At 37.8% G+C, this 19,268-nt stretch overlaps 1 protein-coding gene across 2 annotated transcripts; it reads left to right on the forward strand.

The window, feature by feature from the left end:
* Positions 1-714: 714 nt before the first annotated feature.
* Positions 715-14,895, forward strand: si:dkey-33c12.4 (uncharacterized protein LOC560112 homolog). 2 transcript variants are annotated; one of them, XM_059353577.1, is made up of 18 exons: positions 715-872; positions 1,095-1,147; positions 2,561-2,636; positions 3,437-3,591; positions 3,772-3,855; positions 3,939-3,995; positions 4,109-4,330; positions 4,758-4,961; positions 5,448-5,502; positions 5,603-5,693; positions 5,775-5,916; positions 6,249-6,353; positions 6,984-7,092; positions 7,191-7,377; positions 8,033-8,107; positions 8,546-8,648; positions 9,718-9,827; positions 10,907-14,895. In XM_059353577.1, the coding sequence occupies exons 1-18, from the start codon at positions 845-847 to the stop codon at positions 11,040-11,042; spliced, it is 1,992 nt and encodes a 663-aa protein (XP_059209560.1). In that variant the 5' UTR covers positions 715-844; the 3' UTR covers positions 11,043-14,895. The 2 variants fall into 2 exon arrangements, with proteins under 2 accessions (XP_059209560.1, XP_059209561.1); XM_059353578.1 differs by having other exon boundaries at positions 4,761-4,961.
* The last annotated feature ends 4,373 nt before the right edge of the window (positions 14,896-19,268 follow it).

A 19,268-nucleotide genomic window follows, 5' to 3' on the forward strand; every position in this document is an offset into this window, starting at 1 on the left:
CCTGCACAACAGACATATATTCTTGAAAAAAAAACCTTATGGTAAACATATTAAGAGGAAATAGAAATACAGGCAAAGTACTGCAAAATCAAGAACATAAAATAGAAAAAAAAGTCCAATAAAAATATGAAAAAATATACTATAAAAATACAATAACAGATAGGCATATTTTGTGTAGGATGTGCTAAAATATTGATCAATGGATTTGAATAAGTTCACAGAAAAGAGAATATGTCAGAGACCGGAATTTATTGGAACAAAAGACTGCAACTCCAAAAAGAATTGGGAGAAAAAATATCTGTAAAAAAATGTGTATTTATTTATCCAATCAGACAGATTGTCATGATTACTTTGTCTACAGGGTACATTTTTTAAATTTAGAATTTGGCAAATTTTCCTGATTAAATGACCTCATAGTTGTTATTTTTTTCTGGTTAGCTTTCTGTTTATTACTTGTTTTTGTTTACTGTTTGTATAATGTGAAAAATGTTTTTTTTTTAAAGAAAAGATATGAATAGATGGTATGACATTTGTACATTTTTATTTATGACAGCACAAACGCAGAACGTTAATGGGGAATTTGTGCCCTCAGTACACACTCAGGCAGCACTTTGCATTCAAATCCAGGCTACTTTACTGAGATTGACAGACCTGACATCCAATCAGAGGAGGAGGCGGGTGTTAGCCTGACAGGATAAAACCAGGGCAATAAAAGCTCACATTGTTCAAACACGGAAAGAAGAAGGAAAAAACAGAACTGTAAAATCTACCTTCAACACGACAGACACAAAAAAAGGACGTTACACACAGCTGCGGGAAACCGGCACAGACATAAGCTAACATCATGCCAAGAAAGAAAGACGTTGATAAAGGTAAGATCAAAGCACTTCTTGTCGATTCAGTAGTTTGATATCCGTGGCTGAGTTTCAGTAACTGAGAACTTGACCTGTTTCGTCAAATGTGACGCTAGTTAGCTTCCCTGGCTAATAAGCTAACGTTGAACACCAGAGCAGTAACCTGTATCATCGCGACAACTGACTTTAGCTTCTCAACGTTAAATGATGTGTTTAATCAACCCCTTTTCTACCTTTTAGGTGGCGCCCCTATAGCCAGAATCAGAGAAAACTCGAGACTTATGCGCACACATGTGAGTATCAAGCACCCGTTACCATTACTGTTGTAATTATTGTGGCATAACAGGTCTTTCCTTCGTAGGTGTGTTGTTGTTCACATGCCACCTTTACTAACACAATCACTAAGTTGAGTATGGACTGCCATAGTTGTCAGACAGGTAGCTATGGCAGCCTGTCTGTGTTGATTTTCACAACAATAAGATTAAAGTCCATAATGTTACTACAGTAAATTCAGGCGTTAAATAAAAATACACTCTATTTAGGAAGTGCCAGATTAACACTTTGTGGTACCCTGGGCAACAATATTCAAGGGCCCCATCATCACGACCCCAGAATCACCATAATCTGGCAAAATACAGAATAAATAACAGTAATATACAGTTAATATACTCAATGCATCAATAACTAACTGTCATCAAGTGCATTTTGTCCTCTTGTCACAGCCACTCACTCACATATGATAACATGAAAACAAAACACATCAGTATAAGCTGGCAGAATTGACCCACTACATAAATAATAATAATAATAATTATTATTATTATAATAATACATTTTATTTGGAAGGCGCCTTTCTTGGCACTCAAGGACACCGTACAAAAATATAGAAAAAGATAGGGAAGGAAGTGTCCTCAATTTTCACAAAAAAAAAAAAAGCATCCAATATTTATTTAACAACACCTCTTCCCATCACAAATGTATTGAATTGATAGGGCCATCACAGAGGAAGACAAGACACAAGCAAATATCAAGAATCTAGAATCAAGTAGCATTTTGGTCCTCAGCTCATTTTAAACAGAAATCACCCTGTCACCTCATAATTCATTTTTGAGCAATGGCTCCGATGGACAGTTTAACATATATAAGAGAGAGATAACCAGATATTTTTGCTTGTGCCCACACTGCCCTGGGCTCTTTAGATGCTGTGAGCCCCTGGGCAATTGCCCAGTTGCCCATAGGGTTAATCCGGCCTTGTATTTAGGTACATTACATCTTTCAAAACGCAAAATCTTGGCACATAGTCTCAACTTTAAAACAATAACTTCCAGCTCTTGTGGTTACTAAAAATTAAGGCCACACACAAGTAAGATTATAGAAAGAATACACAGTTCATTATAGTTCTAAGCAGTTAAAAATTTGGTACAGTAGTGAAGCTGTGACTAAGTAGGAAAAACTATATTAAGTATATTGCATCTTACAAAATACAGGTGACACCTAGTCTCAACATTGCAACATTTACTTCCAGCTCTTGTCGTAACTGCTGCAGATAACAGCCGAAAACGCCACATCCAGTAAATGAGTCAGGGTTACACAGTATGTTACTTAAAGCAGTGTGTAATTATTGTTTTTGATTAGTCGATGAGTGTTAGTGTGACTCCACATATGGATGGATGTATTTTAATTCGCTGATCTTTTCTCCTTCTCAGGAAAATATGGTAGATTTAATAAGTGGACGTCATTCTTCGAACTCTATCCTGGATGTTTTTGTCTCTGGATTATTGGGTAATGTATTTTCTGAACTGTCTGCTGCAGATTATTTCAAACTAGAGATGAAACAAAACACAGTATTATTCAATTTCAAAACTAGTGACCAAAACAGTATCCACATAGCTTTGTGACCTCTATTGCAGGGCAATGCTTCCAACAAATGGCTCCTCACATATTTAAAAGGATGTAACAGTTTAAGTAACATAAGCTGCATATGCTAGTAAGTGATTAGGGCTTTATTTCCCTTAAACCCTACTGTTCCGTAGATGTAGGACTACAATATATCCACTAGGTACTTACCACTACAGATTTCTACAGAATGTCATGAGTCAACAGCAGAACAGGTGTTCTGTAAAGAGACCAATTATGAGGGTGTGGTAGGCTATCACGTTCTCCTGTCAGTAAACCACAGATTGCATCCTGTTTAATCTTTTACTTTGCATTTGTTTTAGTTGAGCTGTTTCACAAATGGTGGGTAGTCTTTGAAGCCAAGTGCATTGTATTGTCAGTTAAGAGGGAGAAAGTGTATGAGACTTACTACATTTTAAACACATGAAGATCATGCAAGAATTGACAGATAAACCCTGGATGGGTCACCAGACTATTTCAAAGCTGACACAAAGGGAAACTGCATACACGCTCAGATTCACAGCTACGGGCAATTTAGAGTCATCAGTTAACCTGCGTCTCTTTGGAGTGTGGGAGGAATCCTGTTGCTGGGAGGTGACAGCACTAACCACTGCATCGCCATGCTTTATGTGTTCACTTGACTTGGAAACACTAGAATAAGTTTTGTATTTGTCTCTACATTCCAGGATTAGATCTTTTAAGGAACTTCGAAGGTGAACTGGAGGATGACCTCATATATTCTGACGATGATGACGATGAGGATAATGATCGCATTTCTTCACGCTATACTGCTCACAGGCAGTTAGAACCACATCCACGAATTAAACAACTCACTGATGAGGTATTACGCTTCTGTTCCAATTTCTTGGAAGTGAAACAGAAAAGATCCTTTTGTTATTATAACATGATATAGCATTATGACTAATGCACCACAACTTCCTGTGCATTTCATTCAATGCCATTCCCAGACTGTGGGAATTTCTAGAATATTGGCTCAAAGCGTGCATTTATTTTTTTGCAGGAGGCTGATAAACATGCAAAAGAATTGATAGAACAAGAGGAACGGCGTAAGGAAAAAACAGAGAAGAACAAGCGTAAGAAATTGGTCGGTATCTTAACTATTACGATATAACATTTTGAGTGTTGATGTTTCTTTTGACATTGACTGATTTCTTCTCTCTGTTGCAGCGTAAAAAAGAAAAGAAACGATTAGTAAAAGAGAATGCAGTTAAAGACAATTTACCTGTAAGTGTCATTTTACTAACATGTTACACTCTGTACAATAAAATTCAGACATTAAGACCTTTTCAAAGCCATGATGATTACTTATAACTTGTATGTCTTTTCTGTCATTTCAGGAGGAAGAACAGGGGAAGTCAGACTCAGAAAATCCACAAGAAAATCAGCAAGAAAATCAGCAAGAAAATCCTGTTATTGAAAATAATGCAGACGCAAATGACTCTCCTGAATCTGGTAAAACACCAAATGGAACAGAGGCGGCTGAATGTGATGAGACCTGTGGTAATAATGAAGAAGAGAATCTTGCAGAAATTGATAAAGAAGAAGATGGGGAGCCAAAGGTTTATACATTTTTTTACAATTATGTTTGTCACATTGTAAAGCAAAATTACTGTTCTTTAATTTTACCGAAATGTAAAATGTAGTTATGTTTTGCAGACAATGCTAGAGATCTGTATATGATGCCATTTTTTTTACATTCAAAGCTTCTATTGAGATTTTTGAATGAAGCTTTGAATGTCTCAAAAAATCCTCAAATTTAATAAAGTGATTAATAACAGAAAATGAAATGATTTAATTACCTTTCTTAAATTAATATAACACTTCAGTTTTGTCTACCTAATATGGATTAAAGCAGTTTTTTTTTTTAACTTTCTGGTTCTTAGTTTGGCCTAAACTATTGTCAAAGTTGTACTGTCATATTTTCAACATTGCAGTTTGTTTGTGGATAATAACAAACCACCACCCACTGTGTTTCATTATCTTCAGCAGGAGTTGGATTTAAATAATTCATATGCTTCAACAACAAAATCTGTGCCTGAGGAAATGTGTAACCAGAAGCCTGCCAGAGAGAAAAAAAAGAAAAAAACTAAATTACTGGAAATTCAGCCACCTAAGGAGGAAATGCCAAAAGTTGTGGAGAAACCAGAAATTCAAAAGAAAAAGGAAGAGAAACATGAACCCAATAAAGAGGTGGGAACATAATGTTTATATTTCTTAAAGAAAACAAAATTAAGTAATGACTCCCAAACTGATTGACTGATGTTTTAACACATGTGACTTACACTGGACAATCACAACTAAATCTTCATAAGTTATTTCTGTTTTCAGATGTTACATTAGCTTAAAAAAATATATATACAATACAATATTCGTATTATCAGTGAATAAAAAGTCTGACGAATGCTGGGTCTTGTTGGTTTTCTAAGAATCTACTGCACCTACTGGTACTTTTTTTGCCATGTAGCAATAAAAAATATACTAAAAGCCTGGATTAGTCACATTGGACTGCTATTATTTTGAACACTACTGTATATTTCTGAATGCTGTTAACAAAAACTGGTTGAGCCTTAAAATCAAAATAACTTGATGTTTAACTGAAAGCTCCATGCAAATCTAGCATTTCCTGGAGTGTTTGCTATGCTTCACATACTAATGTGCCAACTCTGACTTTAACAGAAATCAATGGACCATGCTGCTGAGGAGTTTGCAAAAAGAAGTGGAGAGCTTGCTGGTAAAGTTATATTTCCCATTAACATCTTTAAGCCTTTGACTCAAAAAACCAACATGTGTAAGTACTGAAGCAGGCACAACTGTCCTTGCTTTCCTTCCAGCTATTGGAAATCGTTTGGCTGCCTCCGAACAGTATGAGATGGCCGTGAAATGCTTTACTGATGCCATTAAATTCAATCCAAAGGAATTTAAGTAAGAACATGGACTCAAATTGACTTCAGATTTCGACACAGAAGCAGCAACTTCTAATGACCATGTATTACTGTGTTTTAGGTTATTTGGAAATCGGTCTCTGTGTTATGAAAGACTGCAGCAGTATGAAAACGCTCTCAGGGATGCTGATGTCGCACTCTCCATGGAGCCAAACTGGATAAAAGGTTTATTTAGGAAAGGCAAAGCTCTCTGTGGGCTCAAGGTGAATAGCTGCTCATTTTTCTGCTTAACCCTGCATACACTTTGCTGCTTTTTTAATGTCTTCTCGATACAATTAATATTTTCTCTTCATGTTGCAACTGGCCTGAAATTTCAGTAAAAAGATTTACATTTAAAACCTGCAGTACAGATAAAACTGACCTTGCAACGTAAAAATATATGTGAGGATGTTATTAAATACTTTGGTTTTCAAGACAAGATTTTTTGTTTTATAGTGGTGACAAATTTCCAATGTTTAACTTAAAGTTATTGTGCTTTTATTTAGGATTTTTAAATTCTTACTCATTGTTGATTCTTCCTTCTCTTCCTATCCAGAGATACTATGAGGCCTCGTTGATCTATAGGGAGGTGCTGAGGCTGGAAAGTTCAAGTGTTGAGGCCATGCAGGAGCTGAAACGAGCACAGACGTTGCACCTCATGGTAGGAGAAGCTTATTTTAACAACACTTTACAAAGCAAAAATGGCCTACAACAAAAATTACACGATTTTCTCCAAGGATTTCTACTGCTTCTTCTTATCCAACCACTGAGAACATCCAAAGTCCATACGAAAGTTGCTCATTCGTGTGCTCTGTTTATATTTTACTGTCAGGGTGAATTGAGGGAGTCTCATTGGATGGGGATGAGATGCTTTTTCCTGCTAGTTTTTGTTTAAAAGGGGCTTCTGTATTATTCAACATGGCTGGGCCCTATTTCTCCTCAATTTTGTGACAAATGAAGTCCAGGCTTTAATGAGCACATATGCAATTGGGGAAATGCAGTGTAATTTGACTTGTCAACCTATTGGCTGTACAAGTGCAAACAGAAAAAAAGCCTTTGAGGGTGTAAAGTTCTTGGGGTAGCTCCCCAGTGTGAGTTTCTCTCAGAGAGACCCCAGACTGTTCCGTCCAAAAATGCCTAAACATGGGAAAACAGGTCCAGGTTAAAAAAAAACCTGAAATATCCCTTTTAAATGTAGTATGCTGATCAGTTGTCTTGACATCCATGGCTTTGATGTCTGTATGCTGGTATCTTGTCAGCTAAAAAGGCTGCCTTTGTACTTCCGTTTCAGGAAATGGGATTCTCCTGGGCGCAGAGCTCCGAGGCTTTGAAAACGCACTCTACGTTAGAGGAAGCTGTTGAAGCTCTGTTTGATAGTGAAAGAAATCCAGGTCCTGCAGGTAAATGTCACAAAATTTTCATCAGAGTTGGAAAGATGACATGCATCTTCAGTGATATCATGGTATTTCTACTCTCACTGTTTTCTGGTTCTCATCAGATGCTGCTGCCTGCTGGGACATCACACATCAATCAGTGGTGCAGGAAGAGGACGAGGATGAGGGACAGTGGACTGTCCGACAAACAACTCGCCCCAGGATGCAGCAGGTCAGAGAGTTGGATGCTTTTGGCCACAGGAGATCGGACTCTCAGTCACCAACGCCCCATTCAAGGAATGGCGTGAAACCGTAAGAATGCAATATTTTATTTCTTACATGCGTTTTAAAATGAAAAAATGCTACTTAATACAGTGGTTCCCAACCTTTTTTTGGCTTGTAGTACAATGCATACTTTGGATGAGGGGTTCATATCGTTGTCTTTATGAAAGTTTCAGAGGCCTGAAGGTAAAACTGTCGACTATTTTACAATTTTAAAAAGCAGAAATTTTTTAAATTTGTTTGTGTAGCAGGTTTTTAAGTATTGATCATGCCTGACCACTAGGTTGGGAACCACTGTCCTAGAACTAATGCTATATGTGCAATCAAGTTGCAGTGATTTTATGGTGTCATTATGCAAGAAAAAATAAAAATCAACAATCAGAATACCTGAAAAAAAGTTCTAAAATTTGTTCTGAAACTCACTTTGGATTCTGGAAAAACTAAAATATGCACACATGTATAACAACTGTTTGTTTATTTATCTATTTAGAGCTGTATATTTATATATCTTGCAAATGTATACGTTCAAATCAGTTTTTATTACTGAAATTTAAGGTGACTGTCCTGCACCATTTGCAAGAACAGGAGTTCATGTGGAGTGTTCACAGATTTTGGTTGTCAGGATAATTTGCTGAATTGTAACATAATTTTAAATACTTGTTTATCTCTTCTGTTATGTTTAAAGGGAACTGTTCTCCATTTGGGTTGGAACCTTGGCTCCTGCAGTCACCTACACGACACTTCATGAGCTCTTCAGCAGGTAAAGCAACCACATGTGTGATCTCATGCACGTCTCTGAGCATGTTTTTGTTGGAAGATGTCTTTCAGCACTTTGTCAGAGTTGGATGTCTGAGTTTACTTTCCCTGAAGATGCAGAAACGACAATAATTAAGATAAATATAAAGAGTATATATATTTTTGAACTGATGCAGCTTAAAATATTAAATTTGGATTGTAACAAATATTTTAGATAGAAAAATCTTAATATGCATAACCTAAAATATTGATGCTGTGTTCTTGGAATTTGGCCACCAGAAGCCTCAAATGTGCAGATTCTGAGCTTGGCATCTATGACTTAATGCTGCTCTATTGATGTGTTGAGTGTGTCTGCCCTTATTGACTCGAAGCCATTTGGCAAATTGCCTCATAGCGAAAATTTTAGTTCATGTACTGTTTGCACTCCCCCCTTTCCTCTCAGAGCCGGGACGGTCTACAGCATCAAGATGCTGCTGGAACAGCAGTGTGCCTTTGTGAACTACACACGGAAAGAAGACTGTGACCGAGCCATCCAGTGCATTAATGTATGTATGTGTGTGCTTTGAATGATATTTACACTTCGTTTGTAAAGTTATCTAATTGATATGTCAATCTTGCACCCCTTATAGCTGTGAAAATTTTAAAATAAGCTCATAATATGGTTAATACAAAGCCTTGAATGTTTGGAAAATGCTTCAATAAACCGCTATGTTTTCAAGGTTAGGAATAAGCTTGAATTCAAATATACAGATTGAAAAAAATGCTTGATTTTCAACGGATCCCTTGTTGATCCATTTCTCTAAATATTAGCAAACATTAAATATTTATGATCAAAACATCAAATTAAAGTTTATATAAACAGCTGGTAACATTAACAACATAACATGATACATTAATTGTGGGTGTAAAGGATTCCTTTAAACTTTATTTATGCAGCTGGATAACTATTTTAGATGTGATGAAATTTCTGGCTAAAATCCCCTGAAAGTGGTTTAAGAATTCTTGAATTTGACTCTTAAAAATCTGTACAAACCCTGTATGTCATGATGCATTTTGTGATATTACTTGTTGTAAAGCGTAATCTTCATTTAAGGAGTGGGATGACATAATTGACAGGCATTTATTACATCTAACATTGACCTAAATCTTCAGCTGAAGCCATAAAATGAATGTATGAGTTTGAAAATTTTGAACTTTAAAGATTTAAAGTCTCCAAAAAGACAATGAATTATATTCACAGACAAATGCAGAAATGTTACTGTAATAAGTGCAAAGTTATGAAGTAAATTGTTTAAGGGTGCCAGAACTTGATAGTTTGTTGAAGTTTCTAAGTAGAGCAGGAAGTTGGAGACTTGGAGAAAACTTGTTTTGATTGTGTTATTAGCAGTGACTGACAACTGAAACTCTTTTACTTTAAAGTTATTCACACTTTCAAGTCGGTCTGCTTCTCTAAAACTGTAGCATCCTTTTCCCATCAAACAAATCGACTCTGACATAAATCTGATCAGTTGTTTCTCTGTAAAGCTTCTTCTCATTTTAATTTCTAATCCGTGTGGCTCTCCAGTGCAGCTCTGTTTGGGCTAAAGATGTTAAATGTCTTCTTGTCTTCTACAGGGAATGGTGGTGGAGGGCGCGCCACTCTCAGTGCGATATCCAAATAAATTCCACAATGGGCTCTGTATGCCCAGACCGGCCGCCAATGACCCCTGTCCGACACGCGTCGGGTAAGGACATGCCAGTATTCTCCCTTGACTTAGGCTACATGTTAAACTTTTTTACCTCAGTCCTGAAGTGCATTGAGATCAAAGAAATTTAGATTATTTTCAGTCATATATTAACTTTAAAACACAGTGGATGTAAGTAGGATTTGTTTGTTTTTATAACATTTGCATATTCATCAATGGTTGGCTAAGGACTCCTCCCTAGCTCACTCTTTGTACAGGTAATATGTAAATATTGTGGTTGGAGGGAAAATAGACACAGCATTGTAGCATGCTGTTTTGGGTGGAAATATTATATACACAGGCGGCAAGTATCAAAATCTTATTTCATAAATGAGTAGTATTATGGTCACAAATTAAACTTTTAGTATGAGAATAATAAAATGAATTGCTTGTTCACTCCACTAGATGTTGCTGAGTTTATATTCTTTGTTTTATTCTATTTTTATTTAACAGTAAGTTACTTTCAAATTCCCCAGTTGCTGAAGTGGCTGCATAACTGTCTTGTACAAGTTGGATTTTTCTTATAGAATAAAAAATATAATATAAAAATATATATTTAAAAAATACCTGTACAGTAGTCCACACAAATTGACAGTGAGTATAGTTGGACTATGTGGACTGTAATACAAACAAATCAGTTTTATGAGAGCGTTGATGTCTGTCTGGTTGACAATCCCATTTTGCTGCAATGAAATTATACAGTTTCTCTTTGGAGACAAAATATGCAGTTAAATCACAATATATTGTAATATGTTATCGCAATACTCAACATATTGCTTTTTTTTTTAATTGCAACACCATCGTATCATGATTTAAGTATTTTAGTTTTATCCTATTTTTTGGCCTCCATTGATTCCCACCCCTGGTAAATATGCTGAATCAAATCTGTTTCATGGGAATTTCAATAAAAGTATACAATTATGAGTATTAGATCTTCATTCACAGCTGTAATTTTGCTTATTCGTACTGTTATTTAGAGGTGAAAAGGAACCCTGTCATTTTAAGTCTCCTGATCTTAACTCTGACATCCATCTGTAGATCTGAGATTGTTTTTCCTGTTGTTGTTGTTGTTGTTGTAGTGCGTTCAAGAAGGAGTGCTTTTTCTGGAGGACCACAGGCTGCACAAGGCAGGACTGCACCTTCAGACATGTCCCAGAGCACAAGAACATCGACAAGGACAAATTCACCAGTAGACTGGGACATGTAAACATGTAGGAAATCAACAATGACAAGCATGCGTTGTTTCCTTTGATATTTAACACAGTGGTGGTGCCAAACTGGGCTGCTTGTACTTGCCTCTGTTTCGTCTGGGCTTTGGTTCTTAAGTTTTGTTGTATTTTTGATAATGTTTGCAGTCTGATGGCCCACCATTGTTGTTTTAATACAAAGGAGACAACAAACTAAACTACTGCATATAGTAATAATTCATGTGCATTACGCTTTGAGCATTCCTTTGCAATAGAATTTTGTCAGGGATTCATTGTCATTATTAATCTGTTTAAAGATTGTGATTTTTACTTTGTTGCTTTGCTTTGTTTTAAAATTAATTTAACAGATTTTTCTGTTTTTTTTCTGGCACCACTAGGTGGCACCCTTAACTTTATCCCTCAACTTTGGGGCTACAAATTATTCTGCTTTAATTTTAAAGGCTGTGATTGAGTAGTTATGCTATCGGCACATTAAATGTGCCATGTTTGATTTTGAAACTGTGCCTTTTTATGTTCAAATTTTGTAATGCCATGTCTGTTGGAGAATCTGTTTAAAGTGCCTTTAAGTAGCGTCAGCCCAGAGGGAATTAAAGCCTCAACTTGAGTGTTAATGTCGTGCCATACATGAATATTGTACAGTAGGAGACTTGGTGTATGTGGAACAGTATATATGGGCCTCGGTATGTCTCCCTACAAAGAATATTAAAGTTGGACTCATGATAAGCTGCACAGGGATAAAACAGGATTACTCAAGCCCCAGCACGTAACTGTAATTTGGGATATCACTACAAGATCAGAGGAGGCCTTGAGTTGAGGATGAGAGGCCCAGTGTTTTTTTTGCTGTCCCACCACTAAAACATCACGGATTAATCCCTGCAGCAGCTGCATATCCTGTTGCAGTGTCCTTGAGGGGGAGGCCCTTGTCTCAGGTCGGCTGGAGTTAGAGTAAAGAGCCAGTTAAACGCCTGAAAAGTAACTATTGTCCCTGAGTTTTTATCTGAAGCGAGGTTCTTCTAAGCCTAAAATGCTTCCCTTCAATCCCCTGACTGTGTCTCCTCTTCGTTAATGTGGGTGGGATTTGTGTAGATCCCTCTTCCCCAAAGCCTGGCAGGTTTGTTATTTGACTGAAGCGGTTCAAGGTCACTTTTGTGACTCCTGTTATGCAATGTTTGGGGTGTGATTTACAAAACCTTCCCAAAGAGCAGAATAATTACCTAAAAACGAGGCTGAAGTGGTGGAGGAAAAAAAAAGTTGAGGCATTTAGCTGTGAAAAGTGCTTAGTCTTGACCTTACAGGCAGAGCAGCTGTACTCGTGGGCATTAATTGGCTGATGGTGGCATACCTCACAAAGCCCTTCTGATCTGTGTGAGATTTGAGCGCGTGAAAGGCCTGTATTACTAATAACATGAACTCTGGTTGAACCCATAGAAAGCACTGGGACATTACCAACCTACAAAATGGGTCTATATTTAATCTTATTGGTCCGCTTGGCTTTGCCCCGCTAGAAACCTGTTCAAATGCAGATAAAGCCTGATAAGAGGTTAGCGTTCATCAACATCCCGCCACTCCTGCAGCCCGGACAAAGGCAATCCTTTACTTAACTAAAGCAAACACCAGGAAGATTAAGTGCATCTTGTTAAAAAGGGCCGTGTGGTTTGCAGAGCTTTCAACAGATTTCTCTCTCTCCCAACAAGAGGAAAAAGAAAACACCGTAACAGAAATTAACCAGCAGACATGACATGTTGCTCTCCCACTCTTTCCTTTTTGATATATGGCTATGCAGCAAAATTCCTCCTCACTCCCCCTCTAGAGAAGTTTTGAGTTGAGTAATTGAGTGCATTGCTTTTAGCACGGGGATACATAATCTAATTTTTATTCTAATTTTGTGGTTTCTCTCCGCTGGTAAATAAACTATTGATGTGACATGAGGGAGTAGCTGACTCAGACTGTATATCAGCTGTCTGATTTGTTTCTCAGGAAGCCAAAATAAATGCTCCACCGCAGTTTGCAGCCGCTCAGCTCAAAGGCCTCTGCTCGAACTTCATAACCTTCCCAGCAGGGCGGCTGCTGTTTGCTTGTCCTCGTTTAAAGGAATTTCACTTCAAACATACAAGTGTGTATTTTGGAACAACAGAGTTATCTCTTTTTTTTCTGTTATTTCCAACAAATTCTTGCAGGAACATTTTCTTTGAATACATTTTTCGGGCTTTTGCACTGCAATGACTCGCTATGACTGATGTGGTCCACGAACTGTTTTAGTTTATTTCAGAGGACCAATTTCAGATGGTACTGTTTTGTCTGTGCTCTTGTCACTGGCAGGGTTTTTCTGTGCAACAGTCAAGAATCAGCTTTATTGAAAGCAAAATCTGATGACGGTTGTAATGTTGTTACATAATTTTGTTAATCATCTGATTAGCTGGGAGTCTTAATAGTTTTCGTTTTTGTTCTTAAAACTTTCAACGTTTCCAGGGGCTTTAAAGAGATAGTTCAGAAGTGTGGTATCCAAAGTCAGTGTATAACCTACAATAGATGGTCAGCACAGCCCCGGTTTGAGGGTATCTGCACAGAAGCTAAACAATGTGCTGCTGTGGACGAGTCAGTCAGTTTAAGTGTACACTTTATTCAAAATATTTCCACGGCGTTAACCTGCCATACAGCCCTTTCTTTTGGGGTGACTTTGATCCATCTGCCCTTCACCAGACTCCTTTCACAAAAATGGGAATTCTACAATGCAGAACACAGGAGTTGCCAGTCTATTGCTGCTTCAATTTGTTGTTTTTTTGTGTTATTGTGTGACTTTGGTGTTCAGATTCACTAAAGTCACTCAACAAAACAAACAAACTAACCAATCGAGGCAGCAGGAGACCAGCTACTTTTGTGTTTTACATGGTAAAATTATTGTTTTTTTCAACGGACCCTGGTGGCTTTCCATAGAGTATCATTAACTGCTGAAGTTCCCAGAAAAGGCTGTCTGACAGCAAGGTAAATAAATGAAAATATTATAAATGTAGCATACACTCAAACTTGATGTTGATTTTAGGTGATCTGTATCAAAAACAAACTTGATTTTAAGATATGGGGGGGGAAAACCCACCAATTTTCTTCAAAAAAAATGAAACATTTGAAGAATCAAGATTTTACTTGTTGCTACTTTAAATTCTTTTAAAAAAATCTCTTACAAAAATGCCAAGATGACCAAAAAAAGAAGAAAGACCCATAGTACTCATAACCAAACTATTGCGTCTGCAGATTGTAATGAGTGTGAGGTCAACAAGATGTTATGATGGTAGACTCACACAATGGGGAGGCATCTGGTTCACTGCAGTCTCCTCAACCCTTTGCTGGATTCCTTTGTTACACTGTGAAATGAATACAGTAATTGTCACAATGAGAAATTGACCTTCCCTTTAATCTAGACAGAGGCCCCCTTAACAAGTTAAAATAGCACAAACCCAATTAGGGAATTGATTGCTTGCTTTCATTTTCCTCATTTGCATCAGGGTCATATAGGGAAGATAAATTAATGTCTAGTCTTTTGTCCACACTGTCATTCCTGGTGGTGGAGTATCTATTGCTAAGAAATGAGCAGGAGGAAAGTCTTTTGTCTACCCTTGAGGAACTCATCTCTGATAATCTGCTGTTAAACATCTACAGAAAGAAAAAGATCTACAGGCGATTTAAAAATCCATTTTTTCCGTACTGCTGTAAGAATACACTTTTATGTTAATGATGTATCATTCTGTATAGGAATACTTTGTTTGTCATATCTAAGTTGTATTACAGGTTTTGAATGTGATTATAATTTCTATAAGTTTCCATTCATTCCGCCATAATAAAACTCATCTTGTTGATACTTAAAACCCAAACAAACAATTCTTTCTCTTAACACTTTCCACTCTCGACCCCAAGCCCCTGTGGTTCCTACAATTATGTAAATCTACCGTAACTTAAAAAAGGCTCAGTAATTTCCTATAACAGCTTGATGCTGTAGATAGTATACAGTGCACATGTTGAGGACTATTTTCAGTGAGGGCTGGGTGATAAAAGCAAAATCTTGAAATCCTGATGTAGGTTATTTCTTACCTCAATAAATATATATATCATGATACAGCATGTTTTCTGGTAATTCAATAAATAAATGGTCTATATGAAATAACCACATGGTAAAGCCTATTTTTGCGTACTTTATTTTGATGTTGCAGCTTTATTACCATGTGTAAGGATTACAACATCAGTAGTCGTCCAAATGGTGTAAATATTGCCAGTTCAGAGCGCTGTTTTTTTTTTTTTTTAAAACATTGATAGAAATTACATAGATGAATATAGACTCACAGGCCACTTTGTTAGCTAGTAAGTTGTACCTAATAAAGTGGCCAGTGTGGTCTTCTGCTGCTGTAGTCCATCTGCTTCAAGGTTGGACGTGTTGTGCGTTCAGAGACGGTCTTCTGCAGACCTTGGTTGTAAAAAGTAGTTATTTGATTTTTTTGTTGACTTTTTTTATCATCTCGAACCAGTCTGGCCATTCTCCTCTGACCTCTGGCATCAACATTGCATTTTCACCCAGAGAACTGCCCCTCACTGGATATTTTCTCTTTTTCTGAACATTCTCTGTAAAACTAGAGATTGTTGTGTGAGAAAATCCCAGTACATCAGTAGTTTGTGAAATACTCAGACCAGCCCGTCTGGCACCAACAACCATGCCACGTTCATAGTCACTTAATTCACCTTTCTTCCCCATTCTGATGCTTGCTTTGAACTTCAGCAGCTCGTCTACATGCCTAAAAGTTGCTGCCAAGTGATTGGCTGATTAGATATTTGCATTAACGAGCAGGTGTATAAAATAAAGTGGCTGGTGAGTGTGTATACCAGACATTTTTTTTAAATCATTTTGATGATATTACTCAACCCTTCAGCCTTGGATTAATACACATTTGGTGCACTGCTACAGCAGCAGGGCAGTTCATTGGACAAAATAAACAGTATCCATGTCCATGTTTTACACAACAAAGTCTATTTATAGGTTTTGGGGAGTACTACTGCAACTGTTGTATAAATCCTGTTGTGGGTCCAGGGGGATCTGTGTCAAGTCTGATAATTTGCCTTGAATGATATCACCTGAGTCAGATCCAGTTGGGGCTGAAGAATACGAGTGTGAAAATAAAAGTAATCTGGAGTTGTGGAGTTAGAAAGAAGTGAGTTACCAGACCTATGTAGCTCACTCCTCACCTCTGCTTGAGGCTAAAAGCTACAGGCTACAAGCATAACACAGCAGAATCTCCAACCAAACTGTTGAGTTGCATTATGGGTAAAGCTAGCTGCAGGTGTATTTGAGGAAGAAGGATGTGAGGGATAAAAAATCTCTAGCTCTGATTTTGATACTTAAAAAGTATTATGAAGCTGACACTCCACTGCTAAATTAGTGCAACACTCTTACAATGAAATAAAGTGCCACCTAATGCAACAGGCAACTCCATTTTTACCATACCTGGTATTCCTATGGTCTCAGACAGTCCAAAAAAGATTAGTTAATATAAACATTTCTCTCCTGAATCCAAAACCTCAATTTTGTAGTATAACGTCTGAAATAAACGTTCTGTGGGTCACCAAAATCAGTCTCCCATTCACTGTCTATGGAGCAGCTCCAGACTTTAAACTTGACATCACAATTTTGAGACTTCAATGACTCAGAGACATTTAATCAATGTTTGTGAACACAAGCTACTTTCTCTCAAAGCCAGAAACCAAAGAAGTAACATAATGGAATTCTTTATTTAGATGGTGTTCCTCTATTTCAGGCTTCGGATACCCACAGAATATGTGTATGTAGGATCAGCTTGTTGCTGGTTTTGGTATTTTGATTGGATTTATTGACAAAAAGAAAATATCACCAGACTTATTCTCAGCCGCATAGGAAGAAGAAGGAAGCATTTAAAAATTTGAACCACTACAGAATGGTAATCAGATGACTGCAATAGTTAACACATAAAACCGTTGGTATGGACTTTATAACGCCCATGCTTAATATAATATAATAATAATAATAATTCATATGTTCAATAAAACTGTCTGACTGCATCCATAATGTACACTCCTGTTTGTTCACATCTGAATAAATTATTAGTGTGCAGGATTTTATGTGTATATGTGCATGTTTATGTTCCCACACAGAGACTGTATGGTGACAGGGAGGATAATAGCATTGACTCTCTTTGTCGTCTCCCTTGATGAATGGCAGTTTAAAGGTTGAATCTCACATCTCTTTCATCTCCTTCAGACGTGCACAGGCACAAATTCTGAGCGTTGTCACTTTATTTTGGTCTTTGTCTCTGTGATCGATTGAGAAATGGCCTGTATGGAAGCTAAGTGTCATTAACATGATTAGAGGCTTGTAAACAAAAAGGGCCTGTGGGTCTTTTTTTTTTTCAAGGCACCACTGCAAACACACCGTGATGTAAAGCTGGGCATGCCTCAACCTGTTTCCCTCAAGTATTTACGTGACTTAATGGGGCAAGAAATATGTGGCCTGTGTGTGTTGTAATCATTAAAACCACCAGTCAGGTTGTATTTCATCTCGCTATCGACCTACATATCCGGAGGTAACATGTTCAAGGGCATGAAAAATGTCATGGCTTGTAAATCCTCTCATTGTTGCCTCAAGGAGTTTGACTTCCAATAATTGATGCCCACTTCCATACATCACCGGTGTTCATTCCTGTAGAACTCTTAATGCTAAATCTCTCACTGGCTTCTTTCACACATTGTCCAGCACCGTTATGTGTCGTTCATTTAAAGAAAAAAAAAACACATTAACCTCCAGAACACCAAACTAAATAATGTCAACATTAATTTGTGGGTTATTCCTTGGACTGTAATTTATAACAGGAGACACTTGTAATAAAACCTTGCCCCCCAGGCTTTTTACCAAACTGCGTGCTTCCTGTACAAATGAAACCTGCTTCCTTTAATACAGATAATGCTGAGTGGCATGTCGGCAAGTCTTTGGTGCTCATGAATGGGTAAGGAAATATAATTCACTGCCAGTTTTTGTCACTCACTGCTTCTGCATCACTGTAGTTAAATTTATCTTCATAACAGAGCCAGTGTGCACCACCGAGCTTTATTGTTTAAACACCTTGTGTACGAGTGAGACAAGGCAAACAAGGCGGTTTGTAGTGTTTACCACCCTTTTAAGAAGCACTAAGGAGGCTGTTTATCTCTTTTCTGGTCATAGAAGCTGTGTAGCAACCAGGATGTCTGGGACGATTTAAGACTTCCTCCTGCTCGCCTGCTTGCTTTCCCTGTTTGAAAATGCTGCAGAGGATCCATCTATTCCTCCCGTTGTAATGAACCTCCCTGGGGGCCCGGGCGCTCCATGTGAAGACGCCTTAGTACCAGAGCGATTCATTACCTCGGAAATGTGAGCTTTTGTTCCGTTTTCAGCAGAGCCCCATTAATCTTGGGCTGCCTCCTGGCATGCAGGCCAGGTACTGCTTAGGTAATTACAGTTAATCATCATTCAGACGTGCACATGGACCGCGGGCTCCTCAGTGGCTTCCATGCAGGAGGAAATCTACCCCCTTACACTCTTGTTTACCCCCCGCTAAATGTACAAGAGTCCCAGTTGCACCACAAAGAAGCCTCATTTCTTTTCTGTTCTGGTAATGGAACCGCAAGCATTTTGGTAATGGTGTCCAGTAAGATTTGGCTCCAGTTGTTGCAGCAGCCTCCCCTGCACAAACAAGTAAACATCCCAGCTCCGCCTCCCCCGGCAGCCCCCCCTCCCCTTCAAACATTTACACTATCCAGCTGTCGGTGTTGCACAGTTACTGGGGCCTACTGTTCACCTGCCGTTCATGATTGCCATTAATGGACAGATTACAAGATGGATGATTTTCAGGAGCAACAAGCAGAAACAGACCATCTGTATCTCGGCAGAGGGACACAGAGATGGATAACTTCATCACCCAGGGTTTCCTACTGAAAACGTGGAGAGCTTTGATAGCTCAAATAGAGCTAAAACAATAAATATAATACTCCTTTTGCTGAACTGAAAATAACTGATCAGATACAATGATAACATTACATATATATAAAGAACTGTTTACATAATGTTATGCCAATCCATTCAATAATCACTGATGTTCTGGCTCCCCTTACTGACTTTACCTCTAGCGCCATGATAAGATTGCTGATTGTGTTTTTTAACTAAAAGTCTGAATTGCCTGAAATTTTG

The sequence above is a fragment of the Centropristis striata genome, chromosome 16, assembly GCF_030273125.1.
Source record: "Centropristis striata isolate RG_2023a ecotype Rhode Island chromosome 16, C.striata_1.0, whole genome shotgun sequence".
Classification (NCBI taxonomy): Eukaryota; Metazoa; Chordata; class Actinopteri; order Perciformes; family Serranidae; genus Centropristis; species Centropristis striata.